Raw genomic sequence first — 27,818 nt, forward strand, 5'->3', positions numbered from 1 at the left:
TTCTCTCTCTCTCTCTCTCTCTCTCTCTCTTATAAACACACACGCACGCACACACACACACACGCACGCACGCACGCACGCACACACACACACACACACACACACACACACACACACACACACACACACACACACACACACACACACACACACACGTAGTTTCTTTTGAAAGAAAGGCACAACAGTGATTTTTGACACAGCATATATTCCATATTAACATACATTCATAGGCAGTATAGTCTTCTTCAGTGTATAAGTCTTTACAGATCTACAGTATGTCTCTATAATGATTGAACGTTATTATAGTAAAGCTTGGCTTTATGGTGGTGGTACAAGACAACAAAAGACTCCTGACAGTGGCATGGTTAACTGTGTTTGTGTGTGTGTGTGTGTGTGTGTGTGTGTGTGTGTGTGTGTGTGTGTGTGTGTGTGTGTGTGTGTGAGAGTGAGAGAGAGGAACTAGGAGAGTTGAATATGTGGTCTGATGTTTCTTGTTGTGGGGTGAGGGCTGTATGTGCGCTTGGAGAGAAAGTGATTCAGTCATCATGCATGGTGAACATGCTCGGCAAACCTCTGGCAGACCCCTTTGTTTATGTGTGTGTTTACATTGTTTGTGCTTGCAGGTGCATGCACGTCTCTGTGTGTTTACCCGGTTTGCATTAAGCCAACTTGCATTTGGCACATGGCGACGTGCAGACGGAGGCCACGATTTACACCGACCCAAATGAGCATGCAAGATGATGTGAAGTTCTAACAAATGATCTCAAAGGAATAGTGCAACATGTTTTTTTATCTTGTTGCCTCACTCTCGGGTTCAAGACAAGGCGACTGAAAACATTCCTTTAACTTGTAGTGCATTTTTTAAGAAGAAATGGGCAAAGGTTGCTCAACGCTAGTTAGTTTAGCTCAAATACTGGTAGTCTATGGCAAGAAGATTAACTTTACAGCATCACTAAATGGTCCTGTGTGCTTGTTCATATGAGCCCATTTCTTCTTCCAAAAAGTACGCACAGCTAAAGGAATGGCTACTGTTACCTTGTCTTGAACCCGAGATTGAGGCAAGTAGCTTCAATGAAACATTTTTGAACTATTCCTCTAAATAATATCTGGAAACTGTTTTCATGTTGGGCTTCTGGTTTGCTGTTTGCAGGTGGCAGCTGTGGATGTGCAGGGGCCTATTTCAGAATGCAGGTTTTGAGGCAACTCAGAGTTTGTTGGCTCAGAGTTAGCGTAAACTCTGGGTTTTTCTGTTTCAGGAAGAAGCTTCAGCGCAACTCAGAGTCCGTTACTGCTGCAACATACGCCGTGAGACTAACCCTGGCCGCTGGGAGGTTTTAGGGAACAGACTCTGAGTTTGTGTCACTTAACGCTGCAGCTCCTTCTGAAGAAAGTGTGCCACAGTGCGTCCCTGTACAGTTTAAAGCAAAATCGCTCCATACAAAAATGATGTAGTATAATAATTTAAACTGTGATCACTTGCTCAGGGACATGGATTTGGTTATTCAGGCTCTTTGTCAATGAAAACTGTCGCCTAATTTGTCTGACGTTAAAGTATTTCGATCTCCATTTAAAAGGAGCGACAGTCTGTTTACTGCAAGTGATTTAGGAACCGCTTGCCATACAGCAAATATAATATTGCTGTCAACAATTTTGTGCTGTGTCAGCTCCTACTTTTGCTGCTGCTGATATGCGAAACTTTTTTCCTCACAGCGAAGCGTAATTATTCTCTTGAGAAAGAATGTTTGCCCAGTTTTTTTCTGAATTCCCGAAGTAAAGGATTAGACCAGAGTTATGATATAATATCCCTGTTAATTCTTCAATTTACCATATTGTTCATTCATTAATAGTTCTCACTCAATTGGGAGGAGTGGATACATGGAGTAGTGGGAGAATTAAGCATTTTGTTTCTCCTGTTTCCATTGTGAATCATGTTATCAGCGATCCATTGACGATGGCTTTTACACACACACGCTCAACCCAGAGTGAGCAGACTCCGAGTTGATTGACCCAACGCTGATCCGCTGTTCTGAAACCGATAACCCAGAGTTGCTCATCTTAGAGTTGGTCGACTCAGAGTGCAGGGTTGAACTCAGAGTTTGTTAACCCTGCTTCCTGAAATAGGCCCCTGATGTGGTGTTGGATTTATGATTGTTGGCTGTGTGTGTGTGGTTTGTGTGTTCCATGCCCATCACCTGCCATTGCTACAGAAAAGATAGGATCACTATAAAATGAAAATAGTTAGGAATATTCACATTTTCAAGGAAATCGTCTGCATTCGATTTTTACATTTTGAGGCTAAAACTAAAACTCTTAAAGAGGACCTATGATGCTTTTTGACTTTTATGACCTATAAACGTTGTTATGATGATTCATAGTCATGCTTAACCATACTAAATTATCAAATAATGACTTACATGCATTTCGACGTATTCCCTGCTGACCGTCTGGGTTGTCTGTGCAGAGCACTAAACACTATTCTAGCCAGTCGAGAAGTCACGTCTTCAAAGCGGTCTACCCTTTCATAATTTGTGACGTTGCATAAAAATTTGTGACGTGACCACGCGGATGTTTCCATGTATGGTAATGCTGTCACTTCCCTGTTCGCGTCTGCCTCGCGTCTGCCTCACGCCCTTATAGGTCCATGCTCGCGCTTCCCGCCACTGAAAGTGTTCCGGAAGGAAGGTAACCAATCACAACGGAGTGGGGTTTTCAGGAGGGGGGGGAGGGTAGCGGAGATGGCCGATGCACAGGCGGAGGGAGCGGAGATTGCCGAAGCACACACACTCAAGTGTTGACAGGATGTGCTGGATCGCCAAAATAAGAGAAAGAGCTTCCCGAAAATCTACATAGTTTTTTGTGATGTGATTCGTGTCAGGTTGCTCTATAGCAGTGTAAAACAAGAAATTAAGACCAGAAAAGTAGTATAATAGGTCCTCTTTAAGTTTGAAGGAAAACTGCCTACATTTCAGCAAACTAATTATCTTTTGTTGAGATAAATTATCATTCATATGTAATGAAACTTCAAATTTTGAGTTCCATAAACTAATAATTCACAAATTGTATGCCAATATATTGCCTGGAAATCCAGACCCTGATATATTGAATGATAGAGGGTCTGGCCACGATTAACAGTAATTTCCAACTCAAGGGGCGGCTCCTACTCGTGCATTTCAAATGCCACTGCACGTAGTTGGATAGCACTACAACCAATCACAAGAGCGATGCACAAGGTGACGTAAGCCCCTTTCGTTTAGCGAACAGCTGTTAAACTGTTAAATTAAACGTTTGCCGTTGTCGGTCGGCAAAACAGAACATTCCACTTACTTGCTAATGAAAGATTTGAGTGCCGTCTTCCAAATCGTTAAGGGTGGAGGCCAAAGCAGTCTCAAACTCACACAACATATCCGCAGCCATCTTTGATGTTTGCTATCACGGCTTCGACGTCGCATGCACGTCACTGTCGTCATCCGGTTACGTCCTCCCCAGAGTACCATATAAAGGGCTCTGGCGCGCCCATATTAGATAGAACCAATTGAAACCACCAGCCAGATTTCTGTTTATCTTCATAAAGCTTCAACGGAGCGTGTCCAGACCAACACGCGCAGCAAATTTAATTTGCCAGCGCCTAGTGGCAGGTCTGGGAATGCCAGGCTACCAATATATTGTTTCTGTTCAGAAAGTTTTTCAGGCACTTTAAATGCTGTTTCACTTTTTAATCAGTATTTTGAATGACTTGGTTTTGCTTTTTAACTGTTTGACGGATAATTAGTTGGCACAGCTATTAGGGTTTGAATTCCTTTGTTTGTAGAACTAAAAACTTGTTTCATTACATATGAATGATAAGTTATCTCAACAGAAGATGACTAGTTGGCTAAAATGTAGGGAGTTTCCTCTCACACTTGTAGTTTAGTTTAAGTTGGCCTCAAAACTAAAAAAATCTAGTGTAGACAGTTGCCTTTGAAATTTTGAGTTTTCCTAAAATTTTCAGTTTCACAGTGAAGGAGCTGACAGTGGCTATCACTTGGTTATGAGTGTGTGTGAGTGGAGCAGCATCAGGGCATCGCAGGGGGCAACATAAATGACTCAACAGCTGGACCTCAGTGCAACACAGCCATGTACACCCAGGAAGCAAATCACAGAAAGTCAGTCTGCGATGCATCCTTGTTTGTCGCTCCAGTCCGTCCTCTGACAGACTCTGCATCTCCCTCATTGACATCCATCACTCCAATAGAGTCCTAGAAGCAGCAGCAGCAGCAAGGACAGAGGGCAAACAAGCCCTCCTCTTGAGTCGTGACCCCACCCCAATCCCTTAATCCCCATCCAATCATTGGCCTTCGCATGGGTCCAGCTTGTCTCTTATTATCACTCCTCGTAGGTCCACACATTTCAATCTCCTCAGTCTCGACAAATAAGTTAAACATTACAAAAATAAGAAGCATCAATGACAAAGCACATATGAGAGTGAGGGAGGGAGGCAGAAAGTGAAAGATGCTCTCTACTTGAGAAGAAGCCGTCTGCCTCTGTAGCATTGTAGGAAATCCCATGCATAATCTACTAGTATTCACGAGGGTGGCACTACATGAATAGGATGTCCGTTGTACTCTCAGTCACACAGTCTGTTTCCTTTGACCAGTAGTTGGAGATGGGGTTGGAGCTTCACAAGTCCTCATTGCATCCCTTTGGCCTTGGTAACTGAGCAGGCGAGTGTGGGGCATTTGTTTTGTTCATCAGCAGTGCACTCTGTTTAGCCCCCCAAACTCCCAATCACCGGCAAGTGTGCATCTCTACCATTTTACGGCACTGTTTGCATTTGACATAGCAGCACCAGTGGAACTTACAGCTGCACCTGTCCACCACTTCCACCTCTTGCGTCTGGAAACCGCGGCCGCAGCACATCAGCTCGCAGCCGTCGATGGCCTTGGAGGTCCTGTTACACTGCCGGCCCACCGTGCCCAGCATGCCCGGAGTGCGCGGGTCGTGGTCGCAGAAGTCCGGACTGGGCTCCAAGTAGACCAGGTCTTCGTCCGTGTGAGGTTTGAACTGGGAGTTCCGAGGCGTTAGGACTTTAGTGGTGCCCACTTTGCGCTGCTCCACCTCCGTAGCCCCGTCAAACTTCTCCTTGATGACGTTGCCCACCTTGCGGAAGGGCGGCATGGCTTTCCAGCAGGTCTTGACCTCGCAGGAGCCCGACACGCCGTGGCATTTGCACTCGACGCGCATGTGGGACAGGATGGCCTGCAGAAAATGCCAAAGAATCTTTGCTTAGCAGACATAAATTGAAACATGATGACAATGCATACTTCTCTATAAAGTGTAGCTGCGGTGGCTAGCAGCATCCAACTCTCAAACAGAGAGAGTTTCTGTTTGTGGTTACATCAACAACTACAGCCACACGTGTGACTGCTCCCGGAGCTGTAGGCTTGGACTGAAGTCAAACGTGGCTTGGATTGGGATTTGAAATATTTCAGACCTGACCCTGACTTATTTTAAATTAAATAAGACTTGACCAGAAGTTGTCTGGAATTATTTGAGCTGTGACCTGGAATGATCTGAGATGACTCGAGACTAGAAATTACTTTGACCTGCCTTGAATAAATTGAGACTAGTCAATTGAGACAAATAACTGGAAGATTGACCTGGCACTTGCACTTGTCTCAAATAACTTGCGACTCAGTCGATTTGGACTTTCTCCAAAAGAACAGTTCTATCTCATTTTTCATTCTCGTCAGTGTTGCTGCTGTTGTAAACTGCCAGCTGTGAATGTCAGCACATAAACCACATGTTGTTTGTTATAATGTTCTTTAATATAAACTAAACTCATTACTAAGCTCATTAGAAAAAATGTGTGAGAAAGGCTGGGCTTTACTATGTGAAAGACTGCTGCTGGTTGTGACCACAGTCCGAGTAGGTACACTCTCACAAGTGGCTAGCTTAGGCGCATGTCTGTACCATTGCAGCTAGAAACATTAACTAGCAGAGCTAGGTCACCTATTTCTCTCGCCACCTGCTCTTTCGGCTGATTGGGCCAGGCTGTATCATAACTTTGGGATTATGGCTGCATCCATTGCTGTGTGTTTGGTTGTTACGATAATGGCTGTGACGCATAGTTCAAAATTGACTACAATTTCACTACATGCAGGAGTTTTGAAAGTCACTTATTATGCAAAATGCACTTTCTTTCAACATTAATATGGGTGTGACTAGAGTCACCAAAGTATGAGGAAAAACAACCCCTCTCTCTTTTTCTCCACCTCCACCTTTCTGAAAACCTGTGTTAGATTTCTCTCCCCTTATGACGTTCTAAGTTTCAGACAAAGGCTGAAACGAGGAGATTCAGCAATGGCACTGTGAGAAATGTAAAAAGATTTATTTTGGACACTACTACACCATGAAAACTGTTTCTAATAGAAACCCATATTACATATTTTGTCATTACTGTACTGTATTATTGTACATTGTGACCCTCGTGGAGCTCCGTACTGAGTGCAGTGTTCTCACACAGGCTTATGCCCATTAGACATCCAGCAGTGTGTTACCTTCCTGCCAGCCTCATTGTTGTGCAGGTTCATGAGAGCCCGACTGGAGGACTGGCCTTTACTCCTCTCCCTCACATCCACAAAGGACTGAGAGAAGGCCACTCCGTACGCAATGTTATCACTGCAGCCCGACCACTGGAACCCTGGGACATGGAATGAAGACTTATTGGTTATCTGAATAGCACTGTCATCGCCCTTCACACATTGGAGAACCACAACAGTCATTATGTACTGACATTGTAAAATATCTTGCTTTACACACATGGATATAAGGAAGGCATAGTTAATCAATGTAGTCTACGACATCAGTTTAAATTAATTGGAATATCACATTGACTTATTGCATTAAAAGAAAGTGTATCAGTTGCTCGTTGTGTTTCCTCTGTATGTGTGTGTGTGTGTGAAAGGAGAGAGAGAGAGAGAGAGAGAGAGCGAGAGAGACCTACCCTCTGGACTGACTCCATGTACATTGTGGTCGCAGCCACATTTTTCCAGCTCTCCGCTGCTGCAGGCCCTGGTGACCGCAAACGCCACACTGGCTGCTGAGATGGCATACACAAAGGCTGCCTCACGGGTGCCTACAACACACACACACACACACACACACACACACACACACACACACACACACACACACACACACACACACACACACACACACACTTAGTCTTATTGTCTCATTATCTAACTGAAGAAATCTATTCCAGAAGTTAAACTGCAAGAGTCCATGGTTAAGGTGGGACAAATATATATTTTGGGGATTGTAAAAGCACTGGTCAATTTTGAGTTGTGTTGTCTATTTTGCTTCTATAACATGTCTTCTTCCATAATAGTATAAATCAAAGGTCTGAAATGTATATTTAGGTGTTAATTTTGACTAAACCTTGTCTGTATATGTCTGTATATTGTTCTTCTTTAAAACCATCCTTAACATCCATCTCAACATACGTTTTTCTTCAATACTCAGAACCAAATATCTCAACTTTTTAAAGCACTTGCATCAACTGAACTTTCCATAATCATTCTTTCCACTACTCCCAAGGTTATTACAGAAGGATTTGTTCATTTCTTGTTAATTGTCTGATTTGAACAATTGATACACGCGGTTTTTGTGCTGTCTGTTATATCAATGCCTCATCTGTGTCCAAGACGCTGGCAGCGAGGTTGGAGACATAAATTGCTGTGAGGTATAATCTTACCCTGGGTGACCACTTTGCCAAACACGGGCATGGTCTCCAGAGTGGAGCAGTTCCATCGACGGTTGCGAAACTGGAACTGACACTCGTCTATAGCCAGCTGGGCCCCGCGGCGCACCGCATCCATCACCTCCAAACTACGCTTACAGATCTGGACCTGCAACACAGACACAGGAGCTACGTCAGACACATGCGCACAAACACACATGCACACACACATACACACACACACACACACACACACACACTGACAGAATACATCCTGTTCTCATTTAACTTAAATTTGACCATCAAAAAAAAGATTTAAGTTAAAGGAACACTTTACCGACACGGAACCGGCGTTCTATCATTATAAAATCGCTATTATAATATACAAATTTTGTTTTTTCTTCCCTCAGTCTCCCCTCAGTCTTCCCTTGGCCCAGCTGTCCCGTAAGCCCCTCCTTACATTTCTAAACGCGCCATTTGACGTCATCTCAGTAGAACATTGCTTGCATGCTAGAAGGGCCGAGGACTCCGCAAATTGTTATGGCCACCAATAAGGAAGGGGAGGGGGGGGGGGGGGGGTAGGGTAGGGGGCTCGCGTCCGAGATGTAAACACAATATCCACCATGTTTCTTTCCCGCTTAGCAAGAGACTGAGTCCCAGAAAAACTCCGACCATGGCAGAAGGAAATTTTCCATTTTAGATGCCTAAAGGGATTTTCAAGTTACTTTATTAGTAAATCAATGGCTACATTGAAATTTGTCTTTTCGTATGTCCCCTCTAAAGTAAGAGGGGGTCAGAGGGAGCGCAGGGTCAGCCACACTGCAGCGCCACTAGAGCAGTTTAGGGTTAAGTGTCTTGCTCAAGGACAAAATGGTAGAGATGGTGGGTACCATGGATGTAATACCAGCCACCATTTGTGTTACAAATGCAGTGCCGGGTATCCAGCTAGCGACCTCATGGTTACTGGTTGGCCCTTCTTTAATCTAGGGCCATCCTACCACCCCCAGTATTCATTTAGGTTACTGGTATGTCATTATAAAATCACCTTGGTTCTTGATAATAAATGAGAATATGCTTGAGAAACCTTTAACCTCTGTCTCACAACAATGGGCTCATAATTTTTGTTGTTTATAGCTGAGGTTTTGGCAACCTAATATTGTGTTTCCATCACCCCAAAGGCTGGGGTTTTACATGCTGCACAGGGAAAAACACTCTTCCAGACACTGATGTTTAGCAATGCCTCTATGATGCTTTACTTAGTGTACTTGGTGTTTTTATGGGAACACAGGGCTCTCTTCTCATTCAATGAAAGCCTCCACAAGCACTGGATGAGTCCCACTGAAGTGTGTATGTTCACATCATTATTGTCAGTAGGTGGAGGGATGTACCTGTCTCTGGATGAGGCCCCGTAACCTCTCACACGTCTCCTCATCCCTGATGCTCCCCACTGACGACAGCTTGGCCAGGTACCTGACAGGAAGCAAGCACAACAGGACATATTTACTTTTTTTTTTACAAAATAAAATGTATTGACATTAAGCAATTTACAAAACAAGGGGAAACATTACAAACATACGGACCATACCAGAATAGAAAACAATGGCGAAATGACGAAACAATTTCAAAATAAGACAACGCCAAATGAAACATTGCAGCAAAATGTAATACTCTTGAGTGCTCAGTGGAATAACGTGGAGGTCACAACGACAATTCTTTAATGTTACCCTTTAAGATTCAGATGGGGCAGAGCTTGTTGTACAGGAGGGTTTGGTTCCCATGACGTTGCTGTGGGAATGTTTTGGGTAAATGTCTGGCTGTGAGGACATCGAGAGGAGGGAAAGTGTCTTATCAAGGAAAGCACCTCCAGGCCAGACAGGTCAGGGAGATATACTGCACACACACAAACACACACACGCAACCATAGGTCTCGATGCCCCGACTCTCACACATCCAACTCACCTCACTTCAGTCTCATATCTCCAGATGCACCTGACAGAAATAGGCTTTCTCATAAACTGGCTCCCACACAGGAGGAAGCTCTCATGTACTGTCTATTTACTCCACTCAAATTGTACACATTCAAACAAATGTTGAGTCTTAATCTTTTTGTTTTTTAGACTATACGGAAAGTGTTTTCCGATGATTTATCTGCTCATTTCTACTGCAGTTCCAACATAACCCAATCGTAGAGTCGCAAGGCATAGCTTGACGGATCACTCTTGATAACACTTGGTTCAAAGAAACCGTTTCAAGAAGTTACCTAAAGGTGAAGTAAGCGGTTTATTTATGTTAATATAAGTGTTAAATCGCTCTTTATTCATACAGTGATCACTTACATAATGTGCACGTTTCATAAAGCCAATCTCTCAGTCAGCTGCTTTGCATGTAATCGGCAAATCATTTTCATCATGTTTTATCACACTTATGGATCTGAGATGATAACTCGCTGCTTGAAGACCATTAATGCATTAATGTTGTGACGTAGGGACGAACGAGGGGACTGCTAACTGCAGTAACTGACAGGAAGTTAGCGAAAAGAACCATTCCGCTTACAGCACCTGTTAAACTGTAAAAGTGGAAATTGAAACACGACAAAAACTAAATTATAACACGTGTTGGTTGGTGAGATTTAGAGTCGGTGTTGGTAGATCTGTTTCGAAATTTTGGATAGAGCTAGACTGAGCTGTTTCTACTAGCATTCAGTCTTCATGCTAAGCTAGGCTAACCACGCATCGATCTTCTTATGTTACTCTCAGATCGAAATACAATCTGTGTTTTTTTCCGAGATGTTGTACTATGCCTTTAAGGGTTAATTAATGAAAAACACAGGGTTGTTTAAGAGGCAAAAAATCCAAAGGATATTCACATGTTCGTAAATGAACTGAATTCCATCCAAGTGGCATGGTTGTTTTCATTAGATCGTCCATTTTACCCAGTTCATTTTCCACCACTGAGCTCACACATTAGTACATTTCCCTCTAAAGTATAGCAACTAAAGCTGGCATCGAATGTGAAAATGTAGCACCACAACAGGGAAAAGAGCTGCGGGGAAAGGACAAAATATAATGAGCGTGAAGACGTTTTTATTATGAAGGAATTAAGTCAGTATTTGTAAGCGTCTCTACGTAGAGGTACGGAGTTTTGAATATCAAAAGTGTCCCTTAATAAAGACAGATTCCAAGCAAATGAACTTTCAGGCCGTCACTCTGTACAAACAGACTTTGCTTTTTCCTCAAGGTTTCTCAAGCTTGTTTTATAAGTCGTGGGTTATGAGTTCCCAAGACCACACATACCTCTGTAAAACCCTGTGAGCCCGTCTCAATCGAGCTGTGGCACACATCCAGATCGCACAGAGAAAATTCCGCTGTCACATTATTGACAGAGCTGGAATGCACAGCACAAAGCCAGTGTTTTGCACCAGATGGTACAATTGATATGCACAAAAGGTAAAACATATTTATTTTGATTGTGTATAGATCAGCTGTTCGCTACATCTCACCTCTTTTAACCATATCGTACGGAGGCCCTGATGGTCAAAAACACAACAACATTTGACGAAATATACATTTATATATAAAGGTGATTATTGACTATCTTTCGGACTTATATCGTTCACAACTGACCTACGCTTTCATTTTTTTAGTTCTGACAGTGTATACGCGTACAGTACAGCCGAATAACGTGTTGGCTGGCTTGACCGCAGTGGATCCTGTAATGTCGTTGTGTTTTCTAAAATGTCGTTGTACTTTTGACCCTAAGGGGCACCATACTCTTGACTCGACCTAGCTGGAAAAACTAATACAAGTATAATTGCTACAGGTTAAGTACCAGTGCAATATTTGTATTATACTACTTGTAAATGTGGTGGTATGATTAGTATACGGTCTTTACGGGGAGGTCAGTCTGCTCCTCCTCTCCGTTCACCCTCTCATCTCCTGCGCTCAGCAGTTCAGATAAAGTGTGTGTGTGTGTGTGTGTCTTTGATGGTCTGATTGCTCTCTTCTCCGTCAGACAGTGTCAGTATTCCGCACTCATCGCTGTGATAACCCTCGCTCTCTGCCACTCCAGCACATCCAGGCCACAGCTACTCACATCCGCGCTAAACGTATGACCTCACTCTCTCATCGGGTCTTCCACCAAGGCTCCCACCCTACATGATGTTCAAATACACCAAATATCTATTATCTATTACGGGGTGCCTGGACACTCAGTAAATTCGATTGAATGCAAGGTTTTTGTTTGTTAGCCAATCTTCTAAAATGGCCACAATCAAAATGATGAATTTTTGAAGGTCTGTATTTTAACACACACACGCACACACACACACACACACACACACACACACACACACACACACACACACACACACACACACACACACACACACACACATACACATTTATGTTACACAAATGTTGGATAATAACCAAACACAAAATGCAATCCATCCTCATATGTTATAACATACCAGATTAAAAACGCAACAAAGAATTAAGATAAATCCTTTGACAATAATCTCACCATTAAAAGGAAACTGATATGACAATGTGGCAAGGTAGCAGTGGTGAGAATAACAAGACCAGGATGATTATATTTCCCAAATCTCTGAAAACCCTGAAATTGTTTTCTGAATTGAGTTGCAAGAACATTTCAACTGTTAGTGGTGGAATCCTAAAGCTCACTGTCTGTGTGCCCTTCAGCTCTCTGTGAGGTTATTTCTCCCAATCTAGCTGGCCTACCCCCCCTCCCCCTCCCCCTCCTCCTCCTCCTCCTCCTCCTCCTCCTCCTCCCCGGCATGGATACAGTCCAGCTCAGATCGGCCCCGCTCTCCTCTGCTCTGTTGTGGTTGTGAGGACTTTCATCAAAGCCATGTGTGTGTGTTTGATCCCTTCTTTGTTGTTTAGCGAGCCTACGGGCAGAGAGAGAGAGAGAGAGAGAGAGAGATAGCTTTGTCTCCAGGCATCTAGAGCTGGGAGAGCAACACACACAAGAGGACAACAGCAACCTGCCTATTGGACTGAAGATGCAAACATCTGGATGGTGTCCTGCCAACACATTCTCACTCTAGGGTTGGGAGGTAATACGGTAATACCGTTTACCGGGGTATTTAACAATAGCAACAGTATTCCTTTCATCACCGTCATGAAAACATTTGAGAGATGAACCTGTCAGAAAAGTGCTGTTGGTTAAAGATGAGTATTTGGCTGAAGTAACATCATCATGATTAGTTCAATGTGATCTCGTAAAATGTAGTGTTTATCGAGAAACTAAAACAAGAAACTAAGTAGTGAAAAGAATAAATAAATAAAGAACTGCCAATGTAATTACAGCACGGTCATATCGTATAATGACTGGAAGGTTTAAAGGTATCAAATAGTCACTTTATCACTTTACCGTCATTTTTCAACAATCAGGGTATTCCAATAGACCTCTATGGGGATTCCCACAACGTCTTAAATCGGCAAGATGAGAGAGCAGCCCTTAGAGGCGTAAAACCATATACTTCCAATTACCAAATATTGTGAATATTTCTCGCTATGAAATTCATCATTCATCATCATTCATTTACTAGCTCATAATTCATTATTTCCCACTGAAAAACGTGTGTCCTCGACTAAAGATTTACAGTCAAATTGGTTGAATCTTGCCCCTTCGTCGACTCATGGTGGAATCATGTTGAATATTGTTCCTGCTTATTGATCCATATTCTCATTTGCCACATTGGCTCCCCCCCCAAACCAGACAGAGGCAGAAAGACTCAATTACAGTTTGTCTTCTTGAGTTGACATTAGCATTTATTGTATTGCGACTTAGTCTGACATTCACGCACACTAAGAATATTGATTTAAAAGCTAATGAATTTGTTTCAAATTTGTATCAACAGTATCAACAGTATAATATGCTGAAATGTATACAACAATGGGCCGATGTATCATGATTTATTGGGAGAAACCATAAGACATTCAGGACCCCCATATAGCCAGAATGGATGGATCCTTGTTTCATAACCACATTTAGTGACTATTCATCTGTGAGATTGGCTGTTGAATGGGGCTCCTACGATCGAATTGTCGACTACTACAATTTCAAATGACGGTAAAGGGGTACCCTTTGAGTCGATATAGTGATGCAAATGGACCCTGACTAATCTTCACTATGTTGAACGAGTTGGTAGTGAGAATGTATTGGTCCTGCTGGCCTGACTTTCACCTTGGAAGCATTTCATAAACATTGGATAAGCTTTAGTTTTTCAGGTGATTATGTAGACGTGTGTTTGTGTGTGTGTGTGTGTTTGTGTACCCCCGCGTGGGAAAGGTTCGGCATAGGCCTTGGGGCGAGTGTGAGTGTATGTCTGTGTTTGTGTGTGTGTGTGAATGCGTTCAGCCCTATCTCAATTTTATCTGTTCATTGGGCTGCATGTACCCTCCACTTCCTAGAGACGAGGTTAACAAAACACCTCAACATCGAGACAGAGAGAGGAGTCAACCCCATAAAAGGACACACATACACACACACACACACACACACACACACACACCATACCACATCCCATCCTCATTCTCTCCGGCCTATGGTGGTTGCGTGCTTAAATCCCAGGGGCCTAAGCCCGGTGGAGCCAGTGGTGTTGTGAGGGCTGCAATGTGTAATGCAAGCCAAACACACAGCGCTCCACAGTCCAGGTGGAATGTTCCATATACCTCCCACCCAGACCCCCCCCCCCTCAAACTGAGAAGAGATCATTCTAAAAACAGAGGACAGGAAATAAAGGCTAACATGGAAAATGAGGGAATGCCGTGCGAAAAAATCCCCTTTGAACTCCATTTATGTATTATGAATATGATTTGTTTCCCTTTTTTCAATCTAAAAGTTGGATGATTTTGTTGCATCCATTGTAAGCAAATGTCCATAATAAACAATATATATTTTTTAAATTGGTGTAAGTCTATTCCTTCGCTATGATATTCATAAATACGTGCTTTCCTTTGTTGGAAGAAGATATATAAGAAAACAGATTTCACTTTCAGGCAGCATATGGTCCCAGGGCTCAATAAGAAAACACTATGCTTAAAGGCATAGTAAAGACAGTGATATCTAGCGGGGGTTTTTTCCTGCTGAAACTAAACTCAACTGAGTTGTATAGAGATGAATCAATCAGGTAAAGGTAACACATCACAGATGTATCATGATTATAAAGTCACTTCTGTTTAGTTTACAACTGTATTTTATTCACAAAACCAAAAAATTACGTTAATAAAACCTCCCATTTAATGCCATACACTGTAAATCTGGGAACACTGAGCCCTATAACATTGGTAGATATAAAGCTCGAGTGAGTAGAAAGTTAGCATAGCTTAGCATAGAGACTGTAAAAAAGTGTGTGTAGGGGGGAGCCTGGCTGTGTCCAAAGATCCGCTAGCTAGCTAATTAACACAATGTATCTTGTTTGTTTAATCGGTTCACAAATGACAAGTTGAGTATTAAATTACATTTTATATTAAATTACATTCACCATCTTTGGGCTGTTTTCAGATCAAACAAGCAACTTGTAGACATTCCCCCTCGCTCGCTTTCTTATGAACAGCATTTTTCACTTCCATTTATAGAGCGGACATTAAATAAATGAAAAAAGCTGACAGATTTCCTCATTAGCTCCATCCCTCCTTCAGAATGCCAAACTGAATTGAAAGAGTATCCAGTGACTGAGGACTTGACGTGTTATGTACATGCTTATGTTTATTTATACAATCATAAAAGACAGAGAGGAGAGGACTCCAGGGAGAGGAGGGGGCATACAAGCTGCACACAACGTCGTGACAGGGTGATTCAGTCAACTACTTAGAGTCTGGCACACACACACACACACACACACACACACACACACACACACACACACACACACACACACCAAAATGACACAAACTCTAGCACGCTCTCTCTCTCTCTCTGCCTCCATCATCTCTTATGTGTATTTATATGAAAATATCTTGGTGTTTGCCTTTCCAGCACTGAGCACACAGCAGAGGTACACACTGACAGGTAAATATAGCATGGATGGGAAACGCAAGGAGGAGAGCTGAGCCTTTTAAGAAACTCCTTTTTCTCCTGAAGCACTGTGCATGGGGGCTATGAAAAGAGCCATGCTGCAAAATAAGTTGGGCTTTTTTGACTTGGTTCATGCACAATATTTTTCATTCGTTTTTTTAAGGCAAATAAAATGAAGTGCTAAAGAAACCCTTGCATTTAGCAGTGCTAGCAGAGAGCCACAGCAGAGCATTTAAACAGGCTCATAAAGACAAGTATGAGTGTGGTGGTGTGACCTGAGCTAACCCGATCCCTGTCTGCTCCACACTGGACTCCAGCTCCAGTGACCTGTAGAGGGCGATACTCACTTAGTTTACCTTCAGCCACCTCACCACACTACATTATAGTTTGACTTTGAGAGCGTTATGCTATCATTGTTTTATGTTGATTGCATGAGTAACTGGTTAAAGCCAGACACTGCAGCAAGCGCTGGTCATTTTAGGGGATGCTTGTCTATTATGCTTCCATAACATGTCTACAGTACAAGAATACTAGTATAAATTAAAGGTCCAAAATGTACATTTAGGTGTTTATTTGACTAAACCTTGTCTGTTTGCGTATGTACTGTATATGTCTCCTATACAACCATCCTTAACGGCCATTAGTATTGTTCAATACTCTTAACCAAAAATCTCATCATCTAAAGCACATACATCAACCTAACCTTTCATAAGAACATCCCGAAAAAAAAATGCATTTTCAAGACCTGTACATATATCTTTTGATTTATAAAGAAAGTACAGAGAATAATGGTTTTAATGTAAGTAATCAACTGGTTATGTTTCATGTTTGATATCTGTAGGTTCAAAATGTTACCCTGCGCACCTGCAGTGTCTCACCGTAAGTGGACAAATTACAGCGATTCCTGAGATTAAAATTGGAATATATTTCTGCTTTACTAGAAAGCAGCATGCGGGTCAAACACATGAGAAACGTCTGCAGTCCAAATGGTCGTAATTCTGACCAACTCTAACCTTTTATTGACCTCTGGGAATGTCTGAAAGTCTTCACGTATGATGAACAGTTTTGGCTTTTAGTTATCAACCTCAAAATGTAAAGATAACCTCAATGTATCATACATTGAGGCTCTCAGATAGCGGCACAGACCAGTAGAATTATGGTCCAACCACATTCTAAATAAGTGTGTGTGGTTTTTCGTTGAACGGAGTCGATTGATCCGTTTGGAAGATGTACTGCAGTTTGTTGGTGGACAAAATAATAGAAACACTTGTCAGAGACTAGACATTATAGAACCTTCATAAAGGTCAGTCTTATCAAAGGAGAGCCTTGCCTTAGTTTACACTATAGGCATGATTAATACATGGGAAACTAGAGTGCATCACAATGACATGTAAGAGGCAGCTGCTACATCTCGTCTCATATCAGGAGGAGCTTTTACTAAACATAACCTTTAGCATTGGTCCTTCAGTCACAATTACCCAATGCTTATATTGGTCCAACCCGCCAAGCATAGGCTTCCTGCATAGGAGCTTTTGGGGGGATTTCGGAGTTGTACAGTTTGTTTGGAGGCAAACCTGAATACTGAATGCCTGCTGTTTGATCTAATGTTCTATATGAAATCTTAAAAATCTAATATTAAAACTACTGGCATCTGTTTAATATGACACATTTTTAATAGATTTGATTTTTTTAAATATACAACAGATTATATTCAATCTTCAAATTTTTCTTAGTAGTCAAACTCTAGCCTATACTTAAAGAACAGGCTTTCTCAAATGATAGATATCTCAATAAGGAATCAAACTCAATTAAAACAAAAGACGAAAACCCAGCTGATATACAGTACAGGAGCCTAAGGGTGCTAATAACAGTTGTGTGTGTGGGTTATTGTATGAAGGACTGTGTGTGTGGGTCTAATATTGACTCATTATACTCCAAATAGCCTTTTGCTCGTACTGTCTGTATTCAATGACAAATGACAGAAATGTAGGAGGGAGGTAGGCAGCTCCTGCACAGAGAAGAATGGAAGATAGGAAGGAAGGAAGGGTGTGAGGGCAGAGAACATGGAAAAAGGAGTGGAAGGGGATCATTGGTTTTAAACATGTGTTGTTGGTGCTGAACTGCAAAGCACTTGAAGAAGCCTTCTGTGTAGGAAAAGGTGCTATATGAATATTGTTCATTAATTTATTTAAAATAAGAAGGGAGGAAGATAGAAGAAGAGAAGGGAGACAGTGAAGGGATAAGAGGGCAACAAAGTGAAAGTGAAAAGTATCTCTGAGGAGTTCAATTAACAGTTACTGCTGAACAGAGAGGCTCACACTGCTGTGCGCGCGCGTGTGTGTGTGTGTGTGTGTGTGTGTGTGTGTGTGTGTGTCGGTGAGTGTGTCTGGTATTTATATGCTGCTGGCTCCACTAGAGCTCATTTCCCCCGTAAAAATAACACACTCTGCCAACACCACAACACTCTCTCTCTCTCTCTCGCACTGAGACACACACACACACACACACGCGCACACACACACATACACACACACACACACACACACACACACACACACACACACACACACACACACACACACTTTGCACACACATTTGGGAAAATAGGCAATACAAGTTGTGAAATGAATCCCTTCCCTGGTGTTAGTGCTATGGCTATATATATATATATGTGTGTGTGTGCGTGCGTGTGTGTGTGTGTGTGTGTGTGTGTGTGTGTGTGTGTGTGAATAGGGTGTCACTATAATGAACGTCCATGAATGCCATCCTCATCCCACCATATAGTCTTGGCTGTCTGTGTCACTGTCCTCTGATTCTTTCTCCTGTGTTCTACCGTCTTGTCTCTGTCTCTAAAGGTCTCATAGGTGATGGAACTCATAGCCTGGCGTCCATGTTTGAAGTCCATAGCTCTTGGGCAAACAATAGCTGCAGACAGACAGCTGATTGTTTTAAAGTGCAGGACTCCACTGTAGCTGAATCCCATGCTGTGAAGTCAGGTTAGGATCTCTTGAGTATAAATTAAGGCTAACTTAATAAAGAGAGGGAAATCTCGCTAACAATATGCAACTCAAACAAAATGTGCATTCCACCAAAACTGATGTGATGGTTTAAGAATAGTACAATAGCTGGTAGAATAGAATAATAGCAATATAAGGTTCACTTCAGGCATATTGTCAGTTCAACCCATTTATTTTATTCAAGACTAAAGCGTCCACAGACAGGCTAGCAGATTTGTGAGGCAAAGTGGATATTTGAATTGCTGGCAAGGCAATGCTTAAATACAGTATGTTAATCAGTTACAATGCTTACCATATTCACCGTATTAGTTTGCGAGCTTACACTTCAAAAAACATAAACTACAGCTGAGACTGAGTGGAAAGTCAGGTATTTACATTAGAAAAAGCATGGGCACATTGTAAATCTTAAGTTGATGACTTGAAGCATTAGAAGACAGTGAATCAAAGTGAATAGGATTCACCCTTTGGGAACAGTGAATGTCTGTACACAATTGCAATCAATCCATGACCAGAGTTCAGGATACCTCAGTTTACCTGTGTGGGCTCAACATTGTTGATAGATTTACAACAACGTTAATTATGTTGTTTTTGTTGGGGGATAAACACTTTGCTGAACAGAAGGTGACTCGATGTTTATTTTCAGGTTGAGTTCTGATAGATATGAAGATAAACTGGTGAAATTTGAATCATTCATGCACAGCGGACAGGTCTGGACATGCACCATTTAGCCTTCTGCTTACTATTTACACAGTTCAACACACATGTATAAACTATGTGTTGTGCAGGTCTGTATGGATGAAGAACTCCTTCTCAATGAGGTTAGAAGTTTATCTTATACCAATACATTGCTACCCTGGACAGAATCCCTTACTTTTACACTTTTAAAATCACTAAACGTATCAATTCTGGTTTAGGACTTGCTATGATGAGGAAATGTAAAAGGATAAGTCACTTTAAGGGGTAAAAAGATACATTTGTTTCTCTACAGGACAAAGTCAAGCATTGAATGTTAACTTAAGTCTGCCTATGTTCCCTTTCATTATTAGTTAGGCGTTATACCCTGCCCATGGATTGAAGGAATCCAACATTATGCCTCATTTATTTTAGGGTATATTCTGTACACATTTTTGAGTGGAAAAAAACTAGCAGTTCCAGTTTGCAGTGTACCATGGATGTACAGACTACTTGAACTATTGACAGAGTTATTGCTGGAGCAATAACATAGTTCCTGAGCTGCTCTACAATTGGTCAGCACTACAGAAATAATATCCCATAATGCATAGCTAGCTGGCTATGGGAGCATGTTACACAGTGCTTACTGCAGTTGGGTCTGACAAAATCCGATTGAGTGCTCACCAAAAACAGACTGGACCAGAGTGTGACTGCTGTGATTTCACCTGCGCAAAGGAACCAAAGATGAGGTGGAAACAAACCAGAGTTCTGTTCAATGGAACCAAACAATGCAGTTGTGCAACCGACCAAAGACACCTTGTGATTTTGACACAAACTGTGTCCATGTGGCGCAGAGGGTTTTATAGTACCTTCATTGCCTCCAGGGGCTGTGTGTCACAGCCACTGGTGCTGTCGGAAGAGTTGACTGTATGTGAGCATGTCTATGTTCCCACATTCATAAGTAATCGAACGTTATAGGGCTGTGGGAACATAGGGATGAGCCCTTACAGACACTGCAGTACACGTTATGACTTCAATCAGCTGACATATTGCCCTGGAGCACAAGGCTTCCATCATGGCCCTGTATGTTATGGGTCTGTCTCGAGCAGCACTGCTGATAATCTGCTCATTCTGAGCAGCCATTCCACCTCGGCTCCAAGTGTGTTAAGATAATTGTACACAGTCTGGTGACAAGGAGGGCTCGAAATAACATGCCACAGCTTTACCACATTTGTATGTGTGTGTGTGTGTGTGTGTGTGTGTGTAAGACGTGTTAGGCGCCAGCGTGTACTGCAATGCCAAGGTCTCTGCTTTCTCTGGTTACCCCATCAGCTGCCATCTCTTTAGCACCTCACCATGGTTGTACCACACATATGCATGTACTGTAAGTTCACACACTTACACACTCTCTCACTCCTTCTATCTCTCACACACACACACACACACACACACACACACACACACACACACACACACACACATGCACACACACACACGCACACACCAAGAAAGACAAAGAAAGACTGGAGAAGGAGAGACTCCATTTATAAAGGGATATTGATGACGTGCTGTCAGTGAGCTATCTTACATGGTGATGCTACCGACCAGACACACTCCCTGTTCAGCAGCCCACCCATCTGGATCACACCTAGATGGACAAGTGCAACACACCTCAAATGCTAATCATGCTGCTCTATTGATTTATTTGATCCTATGATCTTAAAACAGTTTTATATATTTTTTAAACTGGTTTCTTTCTTTATTATTATCTACTGTATGTATGCCCTTCTCAATGCTGCTATCAGAGAGAAATTGTTGTGTTTTATAAAACTGTCTTTTAAAGATGTTGAGTAGTACATGTAAAGTGTAATCCTTTTAGTTTAACATTTTTCCTAGGCCTCAACTCTTTCTAGGATTCAACGGGGATGAGTTTCCTTATATTCCCTAAATGAATGAGGATTGTAATCATTTTTCCAGAGCAGTTTCTTGATGTCAGTGGCTCTGCTAGCCGCTATAGTTACCCTGTCTTCTTTCTGTTTCTCTGTAAGTAACTTTTTTTAAACGTTTGAACCAATTAAGTATAAATCTCTAAAAAATACCAATATTTTAAGCTATTTAACACCTTTAATCTTCAATGTAAATGTAATTCAATGTAATAACGTAATGAGCAACTGACAGGGTTAAAACAACTGAATATCTTCTTTTAAATAATTCTGAGCCCTCTCCTTCTCCTGCCAATTAATTTAATTGCTCACACACACACACACACACACACACAAAAGCAGAAAACAACATTGATTTTCGCTGTGCATTCATCTGTGTGTGAGTTGTAGAATGTGTTTGGGCACTATGGTGGAGCAGTGTGTGTGATCATTGCTGACTGTAACACGCCACTGTTGGGGAAGATGCCAGCTTATACATGCTTTATCCAAAAAGAAGAAAAAAAAAATCACGCTCACAGAAAAACATGGACAAGCACACACACGGCAGAGCAGCATGCAGGTGCAGCTAAACCAGTCTGAGCAGGGCAGGGGGAGGGGAGGTGTGTGTGTGTGTGTGTGTGTGTGTGTGTGTGTGTGTGTGTGTGTGTGTGTGTGTGTGTGTGTGTGTGTGTGTGTGTGTGTGTGTGACGACTGACAAACTAATGAAAAGTAACATTGAAAAATCCCTATTCGGCAGCGGGACACCGAACATGACTCAGCAGCAGCCACAGAGATTTTGGCAAAGCGATCATATCCTACAGGTGACAGACACACACACACACACACACACACACACACACACACACACACACACACACACACACACACACACACACACACAAACAACCCAGGCACAAGGCAGAGCTACAGGTGGAGAGTAAACAAACATGTGGGTTCAGCTTGTGGTTTGTGTGTGACGTCAGAACAGCTGAGCGGTGTCACAAACGTTTAGGCTGTCAGTGAATGCAGATTTCAAACAGAAATAATCATAGTCATATTTCTGCAATCATGTTAATGAACACAATTCAAGCAACAACTAACAACTGTGCTCATTATCAATTAATGTAGTTATTCATTCAAATAAATGATTTGATGATGATTTATCAGAAAAAAGCAGTGGTGGAGGAAGTATTCAGATAATTTACTAAAGTAAGAGTGCCAAAACCAAACGGTGAAAATACTCTGCTATACAAGTCAAAATCTTGCATTGAAAATTTTACCTGCTGTAAATGTATGTAAGTATAATGTGGAAATGCACTTAAAGTATAACAAGTTAAAGTACTCAAAGCAGACAAGTTGACTATTATGTTATATAATTACATTCTTAGTACTTCTGTAGCTGGGCGAGGTGTATTCTGTAAATGACTCAAACTTATGATTATTCTTTTTATCAATCTAATTGTTTTTTATTCAGTAATTTTTGTTTGAACAAAAATGTAATTATTAAAAGGAAAAAGGAAAAAAATTTCTATAAAAAAAAGTCTAGGGGACCAATGAATCCCCTAAGGTTTCAGCGGTACGTGCCTGAACTTTTGGGAAATTTAATTTGGATAAGAAACCATCATTTTATAGGCTGTTCATATGTTTTGTGTGAAATATTTTGATTAGTTAACTAATTAGAAACTCAATTTATGAAAGAATTATAGTGGAGTAAAAAGTATAAACTAACATCAAATTGTACATTTGCACTTAGGTAAAGGACTAAATTACTTTCCATCACTTGAAACTAGATATAAATGCTCATCACAATTCCTCAGAGCTCTTAACTTCAACAGTCCAACACCTTGAAAGTATTTAGATGATATTATTCCTGAGCAGCTGAAGCCAGTGGATTTTCAACCATGTTAGACGTGGATTCACAGTATAAGGCAATACTAGTTTTTATAACCTCTAAAATATCTACTAATTATAGAAAAGTGATCACTACCCCAGCAAAGTTGGTTTACTACTCATTAGACAAGTTTTTTTGTGTCTTTGAAAAGCTTTGTGTAGTATTTCCCGTGACTTTGGAGGAACCTGAGACAATAACCCTGGTGATGTCACAGTGATGTCATCAGGGTCACCTCTGCTTGGAGTTAAAAATACACCGTATGCATGAGATGCTTTCATGTTCCATTAGGGGACAATGTAAAGCCCTGTGTTTTGGAAGCATGACTCATCCTAGCAGATATAAGTGAACATATGTTATATAAGTGCAAGTCTATACCACTGATGTGCCCCTGTCAACTGTTTTGACCTCATGCAGCCCGCTCGTCTTTTCATTTGGTCCATTTCAGGTTTTGTTTCTTCTCTTGCTGTAAATTGACCACTGAAAACACAAGGCAAAGGTTTCAGTACCGAGTAGTGTTGTGTATTGGCAATGATTTTTACGATACGATACACATCACGATACATTGGTTATGATATGATATATCGTGATGCATTTTATATACAGTATATTCCATATAGTTCACTGACAATGTGAAAACAGATCTGAAAAAACAAGTTGCTGTGTACGATCTGGATGATCTTCATACATCACATGCATTATACTGATAACCCAGAGGACACATTGAGCCAAAATAATACATTGGTACATCTAGTGGAGTGGAGGTTGTAGTTCACAACCTGTTCAAATTTTTGAGCAACAGATCGATTTTTGGAGCTGACAATACGATACATATATCATGAAACTAAATATTGCGATATATTTTAGCACAGCCCTTGTACCGAGGGATTCACAGAGCCTGCTATACATGTCTCACAGTTGGCGACACAGGTCAAGATTCACGAGGAGTTGTTTGCTTTTTATTTATTTTATTTAATTTTTTACAAATTAACGCTTAAGCATATCATTTTGCTTTGCTAGTCTGGAAGATGATCCTTCAACTTGAATTAAAAGTGTGTGTGTGTAATATAGGAGTATTTTGGCTTCATCTAGTGGTGAAAGTTCTATATTTCAAACTTGCGGCGGCCTTCATAGACAAAAAGCAAGTTACTAAAGATGGCATCATCCACCAGTCTTTCCACAATATCAATTTAGATTTTTACCAAGTCTGCTCTAAAAAGCATCTATTCCCTTTACATCATCATAAATCATATATAGCTATGTATATTCTATTTTTATAACGTACTACTAGTGTAAATAATACGTTCAACGGACACACTCTGACGATGTTGGATAAATAAATAAAAACCCTATGCGCAGGTCGTAAAATTGTTTTTTATGCATGTTTTTAAGAACAAAATGTAAGATTGATGTAAGATGTAAGGCAATTCACAACATATGAACAAATTCCTCTGGAATAACCTTCAGAATAGTGCTAAGAATGATGATGGAAGGTTGATGGGAGTGCTTTAGAAGTTGAGATTTTTGGCTCAGAGTATTGAAAAAAGGTAATGTTGAGTTAATGGCCGTTAAAGATGGTTGTATAGGAGAAATATACAGACGCAAACAGGTTTAGTCAAATAAACACCTACATGTAGATTTTGGACAACTAAAAATGTTACCAGTGCTTGAAAAAACTATATTTTTGCCTTCTGTGTCTCGCCTTAAATGGCACACAAACAGCAGCTATATAGCGATGTTCGTTTGACTATCACTGTGTAATACACAGCCCAGTTGTGGTTTACTGATTTGTACAGTGTGTTAGCTGTTGCATGTTTCATGGTCCAAACTAAAAACATGAATTATCTCTTCCCTAATTGCTTTCCGTCCCCTTTGCCCGTACAGCCCCCCCCCACACACACACACACGCACACACGCACACACACGCACACAAACACACACACACACACACACACACGCGCACACAAACACACACACAAACACACACACGCGCACACAAGCACACACACACGCACACAGGAACACACACAAACACTCACTCAAACACATTTTCCCCAACAGTGTAATCCCGTCAAGCGGACTGGCAGCTCATGCAGCCTGCCTGTACATGCCCCGCTGTGTGCTGCTGTCACCACGCCTTCAGCCCCAAACAGCACAAATTACCCATGCACTCAGTGACAGAGTTCAAGGTGTATAGGCAATGCTGTTTCATGTCATTTCATTTATGAATTCTGAGGAATCTGTCAGGGATATCAGTTAGGCGTGATTGCAGTGGTACATCCTCATGTAAACACACAAGGCTGTAGTAGTTATTTTATAACTCTTACAAAAGGTATTAAAACAAGGACATTTACGTTAAATATAAGTACATATACGAGAGTCAGAAGTCATAACTCAAGTCCATGTAAGATCATAAGGAATTGTGTATTGGTAAGTAACAGTAGTTATTGTATGAATGTTGCAAAAGTATAAACACAGGGAAATTAACGTGAAATATAACTACAAATATTAAAGTCAACATAGAGTCACTTAATGGGGCCCAGAAGTCACAACCGAAGTCCATTTTTAGGAAGATCATAAAAAATTGTGTATTGGAAAAAAACAGTACATGGTCCTCCTCTAAATGATGAGCGCTTGCTTGCTTGTAAATGTTGCCGGAGCTTAGAGAAGGAATGAATGGCAGCAGAAAATGGAAGCGGAGCGTGCATGCAGGAGGAATGCAGAAACCTACCTAACCACCTCCCACAGCCTGCTGCATGCTGCTGGGGAGGAGAGCAGGCACTGCAACACATGGACCCAGACCCAGCCACGGAGGGCCTGGCCCCATGGAAGAGGTGGCACCACCGCCGTGCACTGCAAACCTACACACAGTCACACTGTGTGTTTCCCCCTCAACAAGCAAGGGGGGATTAAGAAACCCTGCAGGTTCTGACTTCACTACTCTGACCCCGCCAAAATAAAAGAGTTATTACGAATAACAAAATGTTGTGTTTCATAAACTGAAATGTGTCTGGTTTTGACCTTGTTTCATTTCTGTTGACGTAGTAAAGGGTAATTCACACAAACATTAACCGCATCATTTCATATCCACAACTCTTAAAAGTGACTGTTGGGATGATCTCAGCAAAGGCAGGCGGTTTATTTCAGCAGGATTCAGGGCCCGCAAACTAGTGAAAGACACTTTTAAAAAAGCAATTTGATGAATGAATCAAACGCGATCGTATCTAGAGTCATGTATATTCATTTGATTTTTTTAATTATTACTTTAGTCAGTAGGTAACACCTCTGTCTTTTGAGTGGGGGCAGCTCAGTGAAGGGTCCTCAGGCAAGACCCTTATAATGCTAACTGCTCATACCTCCACATGTAAACCTCTTTGGATAAAAGCGTCTGCTAAACAACATGCTATGTCATATATTCAGATTAGTTTATATTAGATTGGTATTTTGATTCTCTGTATTCATTTATTTAAAGTATGTCTGTATCACTGCATTATGTCTCTTTATTTCATAACATATGCATTGCGTGTGTTGAATAAATTCTTCATCTCAGCCGTCTTACTGTATATTTACAACACCAGTGTCAGCCAAAATGCTCATTTACGATGAACGATGCAGGTCAGCTGTAAACTAATTTACAAGTAATTGTGCAGGTTAAGTTAAAATCTTTAATCTTTCTACTAGGTCCCTTAATCTTAAAATACTAACTATGATAACACTAATGTAGCCTACTAATCGTCCTATAATACACACTCATAAATGGGGTCATCACGGCAAAGGATAGACACAAGAGACTTCTTAACAGGAAAGGCAACTTAATACACAATTGTATTCAGGCTCTTCTTGCATATAATTGCCACATCTACACTGCGATTCAATGTCTTAATTAGCACATATTATAAATTAGTATTAGTCTATCAGGATTACAAAATGACACATAATAGCCTATAGATGGAGCTGCACATTTCAATCAAGAACTTTATTGTTCTTTTTGGGGATGCAGTGGTGTTTAAGTTATTAAGGGTGTGTGTGTGTGTGTGTGTGTGTGTGTGTGTGTGTGTGTGTGTGTGTGTGTGTGTGTGTGTGTGAGTGTGTGTGTGTGTGCGCGCGCGCGTGTGTGTGTGCATGTGTCTGCGTGTGATGGTTAACAATTAACCCGAGTTGAGAGAAGATGAGTGGGCGCGTGAGGATGTGAGGAGGTCATGTTGGTGAATGATATAAGGTGGAGCAGGAAAAAAAGAGTGAAAGAGACGTGGTGGTCCACTTTGTTTCCCTTCTAAAACATGAGCATTAGATGAACGTGGAGAGTCTTTAACTTACAGCCAGTTACTCGCGTTGGCCGAGAGCAGCGCGCAGCACAACATCAGGACGCACCGCAACACATAGTCCTCGGTCATCTCGAGACGGTGGAAGGTGGAGGTCGCCGGTGAGATGTTAAAAAAAAATAATCCCGAGATAGACAGGTGGTGTCGGCGGGGGGGGGGGGGGGGGGGGGGGAAACAAACAAAAAACACAACACAAGCTGCGGCACAGTCCACAGGGAGGGAAACACTGTTTAA

General features: G+C 41.5%; 1 protein-coding gene across 1 annotated transcript; it reads right to left on the reverse strand.

Moving 5' to 3' along the window:
- Nucleotides 1-252: 252 nt before the first annotated feature.
- wnt4 (wingless-type MMTV integration site family, member 4) lies at nt 253-27,818 on the reverse strand. Its single transcript, XM_080026168.1, has 6 exons — nt 27,580-27,818; nt 9,109-9,190; nt 7,736-7,889; nt 6,983-7,114; nt 6,537-6,679; nt 253-5,235 (listed from the first exon to the last, which is right to left on the reverse strand). Exons 1-6 carry the CDS (start codon nt 27,654-27,656, stop codon nt 4,765-4,767), a joined length of 1,059 nt encoding a protein of 352 aa, XP_079882294.1. The 5' UTR covers nt 27,657-27,818; the 3' UTR covers nt 253-4,764.

Source organism: Ammodytes marinus, assembly GCF_949987685.1.
Source record: "Ammodytes marinus genome assembly, chromosome: 4".
Lineage (NCBI taxonomy): Eukaryota > Metazoa > Chordata > Actinopteri > Uranoscopiformes > Ammodytidae > Ammodytes > Ammodytes marinus.

What these genes read in the sequence shown, in the direction of transcription:
- wnt4 (XM_080026168.1), bottom strand. Translation starts at nt 27,656, where the DNA reads ATGACCGAGGACTATGTGTTGCGGTGCGTCCTGATGTTGTGCTGCGCG. An exon ending in GGGGCCTCATCCAGAGACAG is followed by an intron (nt 7,890 to 9,108) that starts GTACATCCCTCC and finishes TCTGTGTTGCAG; the next exon opens with GTCCAGATCTGTAAGCGTAG. An exon ending in ACAATGAGGCTGGCAGGAAG is followed by an intron (nt 5,236 to 6,536) that starts GTAACACACTGC and finishes CATTTTCTGCAG; the next exon opens with GCCATCCTGTCCCACATGCG.